The sequence below is a fragment of the Gavia stellata genome, chromosome 7, assembly GCF_030936135.1.
Source record: "Gavia stellata isolate bGavSte3 chromosome 7, bGavSte3.hap2, whole genome shotgun sequence".
NCBI classification, from domain to species: Eukaryota; Metazoa; Chordata; class Aves; order Gaviiformes; family Gaviidae; genus Gavia; species Gavia stellata.
The window spans coordinates 49567938-49580116 of record NC_082600.1 but is presented as its reverse complement, the minus strand read 5'-3'; the positions used below and the strand labels follow the sequence as shown (position 1 = coordinate 49580116).

Here is a 12179-nt window from a genome sequence, read left to right as displayed (position 1 = left end):
AGTTCTTTTCCTTGAATGGAAAGCGTGCTGCGCAGGGCTACAAGCCAAGCAGCGCTGATAGGCTCAGGTGACGTTACTTTCATCTTCTGCAGGTTTGGATTTACTGACCTTGCTAGCAAAGGGAGGTTAGACGCAGGTTGGTCATTCTTGGTTTAAACTACACCACAGCAGAAGTGAAATACCACTGGACTTCACTTGTGAGTGTGTTTTACTGAGGGACCTTAAGATTGTGTCTTCTTGGCCCACCTATTAGGCAAGAATAAGGTTGTGGTGGTGGTGGAAGAAGACTTTGTTTCGATGACGGCTGAATCTTCCTAGGCAGAACTCCGTCTCAGAGATACGGTGAACTCTGTGTCCGTTCCTGTAAAGGTACGAAGACTACGCATGGTTAGGGAGCTGGATTCTTCGCACGGTGAGAAAGAGTCTCCACGCAAAGTACTCAGCACTGCCCAGGGGACAAGAAAGAGCCCTTGACAGATAAACCAGATTCTTCCCTCTTCACAGGATGTATCCGTACTCCTCAGCGCAACTCCGTGTTAGAGACACACAGGCTGGACCTAGCTGAACTGACAGAGATGCTAATTCAGATCCCAGAAGCAATATTGCTGTGTCAGCCAGTTCAAAGGCTGCGCCAGACGGCACTGTTCAAAATAGCACTGGCACGGCTATACTTATGGTTCAGAGATCTCACACAGACCTGTAGTCCCTGGTGTAGGCACGCCCTGAGGTTGCTCATGTTCTCAGAGATACAGTGAACTAAATGGGAATACAAGCAACAGTTCTAAAAACCTGAAAAGGAACAGAGAGTTACTGGTAAACAAATGGTGTTTCATTAGCCACAGTAATCCCAAAGCTCCAAAACAGCATGTTAACTGCAAATTTACCCCAAATCTCTGCGAGATACATGGGTGGTTGTTGTCTGAAAAGGATAAATAGATAAAATAGATGTTTTGTTTCAGACTGTCCTAAAGCTGGTCATCAGATCCCATCTGACTTTTGACAAAATGTTTTTTCTTCAGCAATCTGGTTAATCTGTTTGGATTTATGGAGGCCAGATGGATAACCTTAAAAGTTTTGAAAAGAAGTTGACGTATAATTCAATTCTCTCGTTTTTCTTCCCTTTTAGTAAGATTGAGATTATAAAGAGAAGGGACTGTGCTGCTGCAGAATGATCCCATGGTAACTAATGAGGTCTCATCAGGTCTGCAAAGGCATCCTGTTCTCAGTCTTATGCCAATGCGCTGTAACCAGTGAGCCAAGCTGAATAAAAATCTTGTGTTATTTTACTGGGATGTCATAATATATTTACCTTCCTTGCATTGAAGAATTGCAGGCAGTGGTATTCATCCATGGATTGTTCCTTGCAAATAAACCTGTTGATGTTTGCATAGAAATGATCTGCTTGTCACTGTACTGGCTACGCTGGCCCTTGTCCGTGATATGTGATATGAATTCATTTCTCAGCTGGTGCATTTAGGGAGTGTGTTAAAGAAGCCACAGCAATATGTGATGAGCTGTAATTAAAATTACTAATGCATGTAAATTCCTTTCCTCCCTCCTGCTTTGATTTACATTCTTCATGCAGGCTTTGTTCACTTTGCTGAGCGAGCCAGAGACCTCGTGTTGACCGGTAACAATGATTTCTGCTTTCTCTCCAGCACAGTTGCACAGGGAAATAAATTTAGTAAGGATCCTTGCTGAGGTGTGACACTAGGTATCAAGAAAACTGTGTGGCTGGCAGCTGGCCTGCAAAGCTCTGGTCTGTGGGTGCAGCAGCATCATCAGTAAAACAGATTTATTTAAGAGTGGTCGTTTTCGTAGTCAGTAGCAGGACCGATGATCATCTTCTCTTAGTTCTGGTACAGTCTTTCTTTCCCATCTCATCCCTTCTTCCTAAAATATCTATGATTTAAAATAGAGATGTTTAAAGGAATAGCCATTTTATGTTGTATTATCTTACCTAACTAATGCATAAGTTATTTTTAGTGATGCTGGAAAATGTGGTTTGGTGTTTAACCATGGAAGTTAACTACCAAAATCAAATATTGAGAGAAATACCCAAAGCATCTAGATGTAGAACAATGGGTGCTTGCGGAAAATTCTTCTATTATGCCGGACACGGTCGGTATATATTTCGTTATGTTGCTGCTAGAGAAATGTGTAAGTGGCTCAGTTGCGATTCTGAGTGACCAAAAAGCGGTTTTAGTTGATAGGTGAAAGAAAGGAAAATCGTATGTCAAGATTTACTGTCCCAGCCTTCTGCAGTAGGAAATGAGGAATTTGGATGGATAGTCCTCTTGTAATTGTGTGGATTTTGGAGGTCAAGCGGTTGGGTTTGTTTTGTTTGTTTTTTACTCAGCCTGTCGTTTTCCTTGAGGTAGATGAATGTCTTGCATCAGAATAGTATTTTTCTTTTTGAGGCTATAAGGAGTTACAGCCTGCACAGAAATAGAAATTCTCCCCAAAAAAAAGAAAACAGTACTCAAAGACTGCATGACCTTGTGAACAGGGGGCTGAAGTGGAGTCGGGGGAACACGGTTCTGTGGTGCTGGCACTGGCCTCAAGTGTGGCAGAGTCGCATCGGTGTGTTTATGCCCTTGTGCTTCTCTGAGCCTCTTTGCATTTTGTTGCCTTTTATTATGTTCTCTCATAAGATTTGCATGCAGTTCAAGATCACAGAATCATTACGGTTGGAAAAGACCTGTAAGATCATCAAGTCCAACCACCAACCCAACCCCACCATGCCCACTAAACCATGTCCCACAGGGCCACATCCACACGTTCCTTGAACCCCTCCAGGGATGGTGACTCCACCACCTCCCTGGGCAGCCTCTTCCAGTGCTTCACCACTCTCTCAGTAAAGACATTTTTCCTAATATCCAGCCTGAACCTCCCTGGTGCAACTTGAAGCCATTTCCTCTTGTCCTGTCACTTGTTCAAAGTCATTATTGCATTACCTTTTTGCTTCTCTGGGCCCAGAGCCCAGACAGGAATTCCTTCTCCTGTATCATGACTCTGAACAAAACCATCTGTAAATTCTCTTACAATTCTCGGTACCTTTGCTGATTCCTCAGTGCCTCCTGCAAATAAACGTGTATGATATGCTATCTGAAGTACCTCTTCTGATCTGGTCTTCTCAGCTCTTCTCATCATCCCTCTAATACTGCTGTTTAGGGTCGTGCTTCTGCTCCTGCTCCCTGCCACTCAGTTACTATTTCCAACCATTCCCTTCACCATTTCCATCTCAAATTGAAGCTCACTTGTGTGATCGTTCATGGCCTCAGCCCAGCTCATGTTTTGCTTTTCCTCATCTTATTCTATCCTAACCTGCCTTTTTTGGTTGGTTTGAGGGTTTCATTTCGTTTTGGTTTTACCATTCACTTCTTTCACTGCACTCTTTGCTTTTAGACTTTCACATCTCTTACTGGTATCGTATCTACCAGGCTGACATCGCTGTTTCTGCTGTTCTAATGCCCTTTCTTCTTTTGAATTTTTTTCCAGCAGGAGGTCTTCTGATCACAAACATCCAAATAACCACCCTTTACTGAGCAGCCATCTGTGTTTTCTCCTGTACTTACTTTTTGGACTGTTAGATCTGTGGAGCACAGGATGTAGTTGCTGCCTTTTTTAATGAACTCCATGTAAACTTTGACCGCACTGCAAATTATCATGAAAAGTAAAGATCGGGCCTTTTACGAATCTCTGATTCTAGTGTGCTTTGCCGGGTACAGCTGAGGTACTGTGCTTATGCCTCGGAACGGGGTGTCCCACCTCTGGAAACAAAAAGTTACGACTGATAGGTAGGGATGGGGGCTGTACTCCCATGATGGTGCACATGCCTCCTACTGTGGTGCGTATTTTCCTCTTTCTCAGTTTGTCTCTCCCTAGTATTTTATCTGCTGGCACTTAGTGTGGGTGAGGATGGACTGAGTGAGAGACGGCCAATCTCCGAGTTGCGTGCATACGCTTTCAATAAGCTAATTTTCCACAATCCGAAGAGAAAAGGAGAACTTGCTTTTGTCGCACAGCTCGTTAGCGGAAAACACAGCATAGGTTAAGAGCAGTTTTATATTGAAACACATCTCAGGCTTCCTTTTCCTTTTGTCTTGCAGAGACAGGCAGCGGCCAAGATTACGTGACCTCAGAAAACCAGCTACTTTACTACCCTAGTATTACCTATGCTATCATTGGTAGCTCTGTCATTTTCGTACTCGTGGTGGCCTTTCTTGCCTTAGTCCTGCATCACCAACGGAAACGCAACAATCTCATGACCCTGCCAGTGCATCGACTGCAGCACCCTGTCCTGCTGTCCCGGCTGGTGGTCCTCGATCACCCGCACCACTGCAGCGTCACCTACAACGTCAACAACGGGATCCAGTACGTGTCCAACCAGCCCTACCACAGGCCAGTGGACCTGGACTCTCCGCCATCCTATTCAGAGGCCGTGCTCGACCAAAGGTATGTACAGGAGCTAATTCTGTGCTCACCGAAGTTCGATGCTACTGGTTGCAGCTCTGTTAAGCTGTGCTTCTGCTTCCCATTTATCCTTACTACTGCTTTGGGCAGAAGTACAGCACTGCAGTTCTGTCACATGCACAGGGCCAAATTCGGGCAAATTTGAGCTCCTCCTGCATATGAAAAATTCATGGTCCTCAGGTCCCCTTACTGTTACTGGTAGTAAAGGGATTTAAGGCAAACTTAAGTCATGCTCGCTTAGCGCGTCTTGTTGGTAGTAGCGATTTTGAGGATGGCAGGAGAATGCAAAGAAATGTATCACTTTTCTAGTAGTGATATCCTGCGCCAGGCTGGAATTGAAACATGGAAATGGAATTTGGAGTTTTGCCAAAAAACAGCTAGGTAGTAGGTCATACTATTAAAAAAAAAAACCCTACCCTGGTCATATGTGATAAGTATATAAAGGTAAGAGGTCTTCAATTCTTGCATAAAGAAATTGTATCATCCCTCTGCTCTGCGCTACTTTACCAACAGCAGAAAGAACTGGCGTCTGAAATGGAAAGCGCTGTTCTCATTTTAAATCGCTGAAAGTGCTTTGGAGTTTTGTGGGTGGGTGTGGTTTGGGTTATGATGTTTTTGTAGTTATGACACTGGGTTTATTTGTAGATAATTAACCTTCCTTTTAACCTCTGTCCGTAAAGTCTTTCCAAACAAAACTCCTAGACTAACATCCTTTGTACATAAAAAGGGCATGGTATGAACTTTAATGATCCAGATTGCTCGCTGTCACCCAGTCGGTATTTTTTTAGTACAAACTCTGGCATCTAAGAATGATAGTATAATCATTTACATTCCTATTCTCTGCTGTGTTTGGCAGCAGCTCCCTTGTCTTAATGTTGACATTCATAATAATGATATCTTTTCATTAGTAAGGACAACTATATGAGCAGCTGTCCAGTTTGTAATCACTTCTTACCTGGGCTGATACAACCCATCAGCAATTGCAGAGCCAATTGCTCCCAGGACCTGTTATCAGTCTGCTAAACCCTTCAGTCCCTTTACTTGTTTACTATCAGAACCAAAAAGCAGTTTTCCTGAATCCAGTACTCATCTTGTCTATGCCCACTTAGCAGTTGCTCTGCACGTGATACCATGACAGCAAAAGTGATTTATCATGTGGCGAATTCGGTGCGTTATTTATTTGTAGACCGTAAGCCATTAATCTCTGTCACTTAATGGAGGTTTCCTCAGAGCTTTCTTGTGTTCACATCATTATCTATAGGTGTAAATCCACTCCTTATTTCTTTTAAAGCCCTTTCTCAGGTTATGTAAATGTTATACAGGAATAATTCTTACCTTTTGCAGCTGTCTTTGAGGGTAAGCCGAGATTTGTTGGAAGTGCACACCCATGAAAATCGGAGTGTCGAGTGTTAAGCAGGATGTAATTAGCTATGTTGCACCTTGACCAGAAACCTTGGTGCCCAGTGGTGGTGAGGATGTTTTGGAATGACCTGAATAATGTAGGCAGGTCTGTTCGAGATCTCCTGATAGGTGTCATCATGGAAAAGCTAAGAATACTGTTTGGTTTTGGTTTTTTCCTAATTGTCAAACCACGTAGTTTCTTCCGTACCGCTGTTCTCAGTAACCTCTTACTATGTTGTGTGTCTTACAGCAGACCACCTTGGTTTGACCTTCCTCCGCCGCCTTACTGTTCTGAATTGGAATCCCCTACTCAGCCAGATCTTCCTCCTTACCGATCTCGGACGGGAAGCGTGGTGAGCGCAGACACCCCCATGGCAGGAAGCCCTCTGGGCACAGACGGCAGTTGGACAAGAGACATCCATGACAGCATGGATGGCCACAGAACTCTTCTCGAGAGGACAGCAGATCAAAGCGATTCTCTGGTCAACCACACTGCTGAAAGAGAAGTGTAACTGCTCCAGGATTTGGGATGGGCAGGGAGGCATTTACTTTTTCAAGTCTGTATGGGTTAATCTGCTGTGCCTAATAGGTTTCAGGGGATGTGTGCCTGAATGACAACTTGACTTGAATCCACACTAAGTTAATATTTGAATTTGGCATTTTTAGGCTCATCAGAGGCAGATGCTGTGAGAGCTAAACCTAGAGTCACATCAGCTCTCCGCAATATTTCTGCGAGCAAGTTCCGGTCCAGACTAGTAAGAGAAACATCAGTGCCGTGTCAAAGAACTGATGTGATGTATTTTGGACCGTTCACTGTATATGAATGTATATATGTGCATGTATAATATATACAGATGTTGCGCACAAAAACTATGCCAGAAGGACTCTTGTTTTCAGACTGCCTCCCGTCCCGTCGACACGTGAGCTGTTTCTTCTTGCTGCGCGGTGCCAGCTGTGGTCACTGAAGCACAGGAGAAGCAGTCTTTCTGCTTGGAGGGCCGGTGCCCAACGCTAGCCCACTGGCAGTGCTCAAATTGCAGAAAATGTCCTACTTGACCCTTCTCTTCGTGGCCTGGAACATTCTCACTGTGAATGTAATCGTCAAAGTTTAAGCTCGTGAGGGTGCAACGACTCTCTAACTGAGCAAACGAGGGGTTTTTCCCGGATGCTGATGTCTAGACCAAATTTGCATGGGTTTTCTCAGGAACACCACAAAGGTTATCTGTCAGACTTCAAGGCGGAGTACAGAGGCAGTGAAGCTTCTCAACAAACCAGCGCAAGACTTCTTGCCAAACGTGGCAAAAAAAACATTACTCCATGTGTTCGTTCTTTAAAAAAAAAACCAACCCAAAACACAACCAAACAACAAAACAGAAAAACCCCACCCAAAAAAAACCCCAAACTCTTTCAGATACATCTTGAACACCAAAACCAGGCTGAGACAAACACCCATCTTGGAAAGCTTTAGTGTGAACGACTCGTTTGTTATATTTGTAAAATAACTGAAAGCAGGGCATGTAGTGAAAGGTGTTGGGTTTGTCGCCCCTGTCTATAGCGTGTATACGTACGTGCATGGATACACATGTTGAATACCGTGTGTATCTGTGTAAGTAGTGTATTGCGTAGGTTTAGCTCTACTGCACCAGTAGAACTCTAAAATGTCAAACTTTTCCTTACAATATTCTCATTGCTTTTTACGGAGTTTGCCATTATTCATTATTTGGTTGAAATTCTAACTTCTGCAGAAAAACAGAACTCTTTGTGTCTGATTTGTCCCAGCTCTTGGAATGGCCTCCCGTGAAGTGTGTTTCAGTGCACAGCATTGAATCACCCGCGTGAAAGCGTCTCGGAGGTAAAGGTATTCAGAGCTGCAAGAGGGAAAGTAAGCTGGGAATTTGAATGCCAATGCAGTGCTGTGCTTGTGCTCAGTATACAGAAAACAATGCAGCGTCTTTCTCTTGTCCAGAGGGAAATTGGCCCTGAGAAATTATTTCTATTTGTCTATCAGACGCATTTCCCATTCCTCCTTCCATGTAATAAGCAGTGTCGTTAAAGAGATTTTGCTGTTTAATGGAAATGAAGGAGGCTGGCTGCCCACACCTTCTCCTTTCTTCCTCCCCACCTTTCTAAGGTAACTTCTTTCGCCCAAAGGTTATATGCTCAGAGCCCAAGAATTTTTGAGCTTGAGTGTAGGTAGGGGAATGACTCGAGTTCAGTCTCAGTTCCCACACGTACACCTGAATTTTTTTTTTGTGGTATTTTTTTTTTCCATTTCCAGCTCTGGAATCTACTGGCACGGTATGTAAGAGGCAGGGACCAGATGGATTTACAAGCACAGGTCATTCCAGGACTGTGATGACATGGTGGGGAGCGCTGGAGGATTCTAATGCTGATGGGCTTGGCTGGCTTTGGAAGCGGATGAATGGCAGCCTTTCGTTATAGGCTTAGGCAGCCTGTCTTGAAGCGCGTTGGTGAAGATGCTCTTAGGTCCTTGTGAAGCAGTGTACAAGATTGGGTGAGATTTCATCCTTGCTGGGAGCTCGAGTGATATAATTCCGCTGTCCTTCACAAAGCAGGACTTGGCTAATTGATGACTCCGTCATTGTCACATAGCAGACAGTTATACTTTATTTTACAGGTGGGTTAAACTCAGGTACGTAGCTGAGTTAATAGTAAAGGCGGGTGCAGGGATGTCTCCCGTGAGCACTGGGCCCTGCTGTCCCTCTTGCCTTTCGTTAAGGATCTGCTCGGCCTCTGTAAGAGAGCTCCGTAATGCTGTATCAGAATTGGCCTTCACGTTTTGCCGTTGCAGTTTTTAAAACATTATATGTGGTTTTTTTAAAAACATGAAACGCATTAAAACATATTTTTTAAAACATTATATGTAAAACATTATGGTTGGACTTGATGATCTTACAGGTCTTTTCCAACCTTAGTGATTCTGTGATACTATTCTTTCAAACACGCAGTTGAAGACTTTCCGGTAGTTTCACTACAACTAGCCATCTTCTTAATTTTAAAGTTGCCCCAGGCTGTATTAGTGAAACTATATCGTCGTGTCCGGTGTAACTTCCATGGCACGTACCCCTCACACAAGCTTTCCGCGGGGGACTGCCTTTCAGCAGGTGTATTCCGAGACACCAGAGTTTGTGCAAACCAAATGTTGTTTGCCTATGGCATCTGAAAAACATTGCCTTGCGTTGCTAAGAAGTAGGAAAAGAGTGGACATAGCCTGCGTCTTCTGCCTTCTGTGTCAGTCACTGTTATATATGTACATAAATATATATATATTAAAAAGAGATACTCTTTCAGGTTGTATATATTCATGTAACTTTTGCATTAAGATAATCCATTTGGACTTTACCAAAAAAAAGAAGGAAAAAACATTCTGAATGGCGTGACGTTTTCCCTTCCAGCTAAGGGGGTATTTATCTTTGTACAGGAATCTTTTAGTTTCTGAGACCACGAGTTACAAAAGGAGATTGTGCCTTTCTGAGGGAGTGCAGATTTGGGGAGGCTGTTAACTCCATTTCTGGGTGTGGTTACATATCATTGTCTAGAGATCCAAAAAGAGAAACGAGTCTTGTCTTCCTCTTTCTTGTTACTTACGGGGACCACTGGACGTTGAGGAGTACAGAAGCTCAGTACCTTGCTCCGAAAAGGCACGCTAAAACTTTAAGGGGGATTTTCCTCTTACTCCAATTTTCTGGATTGTAGAACAGATTTGCTAGCTGGTTTCTTTGGATGTTGCTGTAATATCACACAGAAATCGTTTATAACGTGTCACTTCCAGTATTGTTAATACAGCGTTATACTGCATTATTCAGTGGAATCTCTGGGAAAGCGTGGTAGCAACAACCGCGCCGATGAAATTAAATATTTCCTTGAAAATCCTGCAGCTTGTGAGGCTGAAGTTAAATGTTAATGAAATACCACGTGGTAGGATTTCTTTTCAGTATGCAGTACAATTGGAATTGATCATTCTATTGTTTGCAATTGCTCTTAACCTTTTAGTTTGAGGTTAGTCCTCCAGGAGCTTTCCTTTCTACTTAATATTTAAATAAATGGATGTTCTTTCAAAGACCTATTCTTCCAAAAATAAAACCGATTAAAGTTTTCTTCTGGAGCCAAATTCTGATTCTACATCTGTAGTGGATGGTGACCACTGAAATGAGTAGTTCTCCTCAGCGCAGGTATTAATATATTTGGTTCCAACAAAACAATTTGAAGAAATGAGTGCTTGGGGTAAATGAAGGAATGTGGATTAGCCTGTTGGAAATAAGATTTGGGTTATTTAAAAATAAACAATACATTTCGGGAGTTTGGAGTGTCTCTAACCTCTGCTGAAATCAGAGTGCTGTGTATATAAAATTGGGCCATTAGTGAATCCGCTTGATAATAATCTGAAGTTCCTTGTAAGGCAAATGACAATTTACCTCTCCGGTATTGTGCTAATGGAAAACTGGCAGTAACGCTTTTAAAAGAGAGAGCCTGTGAATAATTTTCTCGGCTCTTGTCTACAGTGACATACACGACAACACTGACTGCATTGCGATTTTTAAATAACTCTGCATTCATTCTTCCTCTCCTTTTAAGTCAAATCACTTTTATTTACACAACTTCACTTTGATACAGCTAATAGGGCCCTTGTGATAGATTTAGAAGCTGGGTGGAGGAAAGAGATGATGACTCTCATTTTAATTAATGCTGCAGCTTGTTAATCTTGTGCGCTTTACTTTTTAGACATCTTAGGAAAGACAAATGGTTTTAGTAGATAAGAAAAACTATTAATGATGAAAAGGATAGAGGGACACTGGTTCTGAATTTAATTTTTAATGAATATTTAAAATTGTATAAATGAAGGAGGAATTCAATGCTGTATTTTTAACGTGGTGATCAGATGGCAAGTACTGGTTTTAACTGTTGCTCATCGGAAGCTACTTTGCATATAGTGCCTGGAACTAAAACAAGTGCTCTTCTTGCAGTTCGTACTCGATCTGAAATCTTTTGTAGTAACACAAGGCTATATTGCACCCAGGGACTAAAATATGTGACTGCAGAGAGAATCCCAATACCTTGCTGGATTCTGCCTGAATGTATCCCAGTGCCGGACAGTGGCCTTCCTTTGTCCTTTCTTTTGTTTCTCTGATTTGAGGGGTTTTGTCAACTTGAAATGGAGATGTTACATAAGAGCTTTAAGGGAGGCTGTATGTTGACAGCCAACCTTGTCTTAAACTTTCGTAAACTGGAAATCTTCAAAAATGTATTCTGTATTCCTGAATAAAGTTGGTGTTTTAATACTGTTCACGAGTGAGGGTGTCCCCTGTCTCATGAAGTCTCAGTTGGTTTAGTTTTATAGCCTCCTACATGAGGCCTCTTCCAGCTTCTTTTGCATTCAGTGTTTTGTTAAATCTTTGTGGGTTTTAAACATATTTTTAAAAGGAAGTGCTACTGGAAACCCACATGTACATGTGTGTATAAAAATATACTGATACGTCTGTCACCATATTTATACAAATGAAAATTGCTTAATTTCATCATTTCTCGTTCTCATTTTGCCGTTCTGTTCGTACTGTCAAAGACGAGGCATCTGAAGCAGTCATCATTTGTTGTCGTCTGCTTTGTAGCAAAGCTCCCAAGGCTTCAGCAGAGATCGGTGCTCTGTGCCGGTTGCCGCAGACGGATTTACTCGCGGAGCTGAGGGCCCTTTCCATTAGCTGTTTCTTCCCCCTTTCCACCTGCCGCTTCCCCACCGCTTGTGTGGTCACAACGTCCCCGTTTATCTCCAGGTCCGTGATCCACGTGCCAGGCGCATGAGCCAGATTCAAGCTGAGATGCTCTGCGGAGGCTGCGTGTCTGGCCGAAGCCCCACGGCAGGGCTCTTTCCCCAGCGGGTCCCTGGTGCAGGCACCACCGCGATCGTGGGAACCGTCCCGCCCCACGAAGTCCAGACCTGCTTGACGCCTGGATCATAACCACTCTTCATGGCAAGGTACTTCATTAGAGACAGCCCTGTCACTCAAAGGACTAGCGTTAAGAAGTACCCCTTATGTTATGAAGTTATTTTCATAGACTAAGGCGAACGGGTTCAAGTGTTATGTCTAAATATTTCAAACATATAGTGGTTGACATATTTCGCTTCCACGACTCATCTCCACTTGCTCCCTTCACAAAGGCCTGTCAGTTTTATCATTTTCCTGGTTGATTAAATCACGTACCCTCACCGAAATTCTCAGATGGTAATATTTGACGCTGGCAAACCGCCCCAAAATAAAGAGCTCTGGATCCAGAATTCACCCCAG

At 43.1% G+C, this 12179-nt stretch overlaps 1 protein-coding gene across 1 annotated transcript in view; it reads left to right on the top strand.

Moving 5' to 3' along the window:
• LDLRAD3 (low density lipoprotein receptor class A domain containing 3) overlaps nt 1-6400 on the top strand; it is a 117221-nt gene extending 110821 nt beyond the window's left edge. Inside the window, exons 5-6 of the mRNA XM_059819928.1 lie at nt 4113-4458; nt 6128-6400. Coding sequence (XP_059675911.1) covers nt 4113-4458; nt 6128-6389 — 608 coding nt within the window. The 3' untranslated portion in view covers nt 6390-6400. The remainder of the gene's footprint in view (nt 1-4112; nt 4459-6127) is intronic.
• The last annotated feature ends 5779 nt before the right edge of the window (nt 6401-12179 follow it).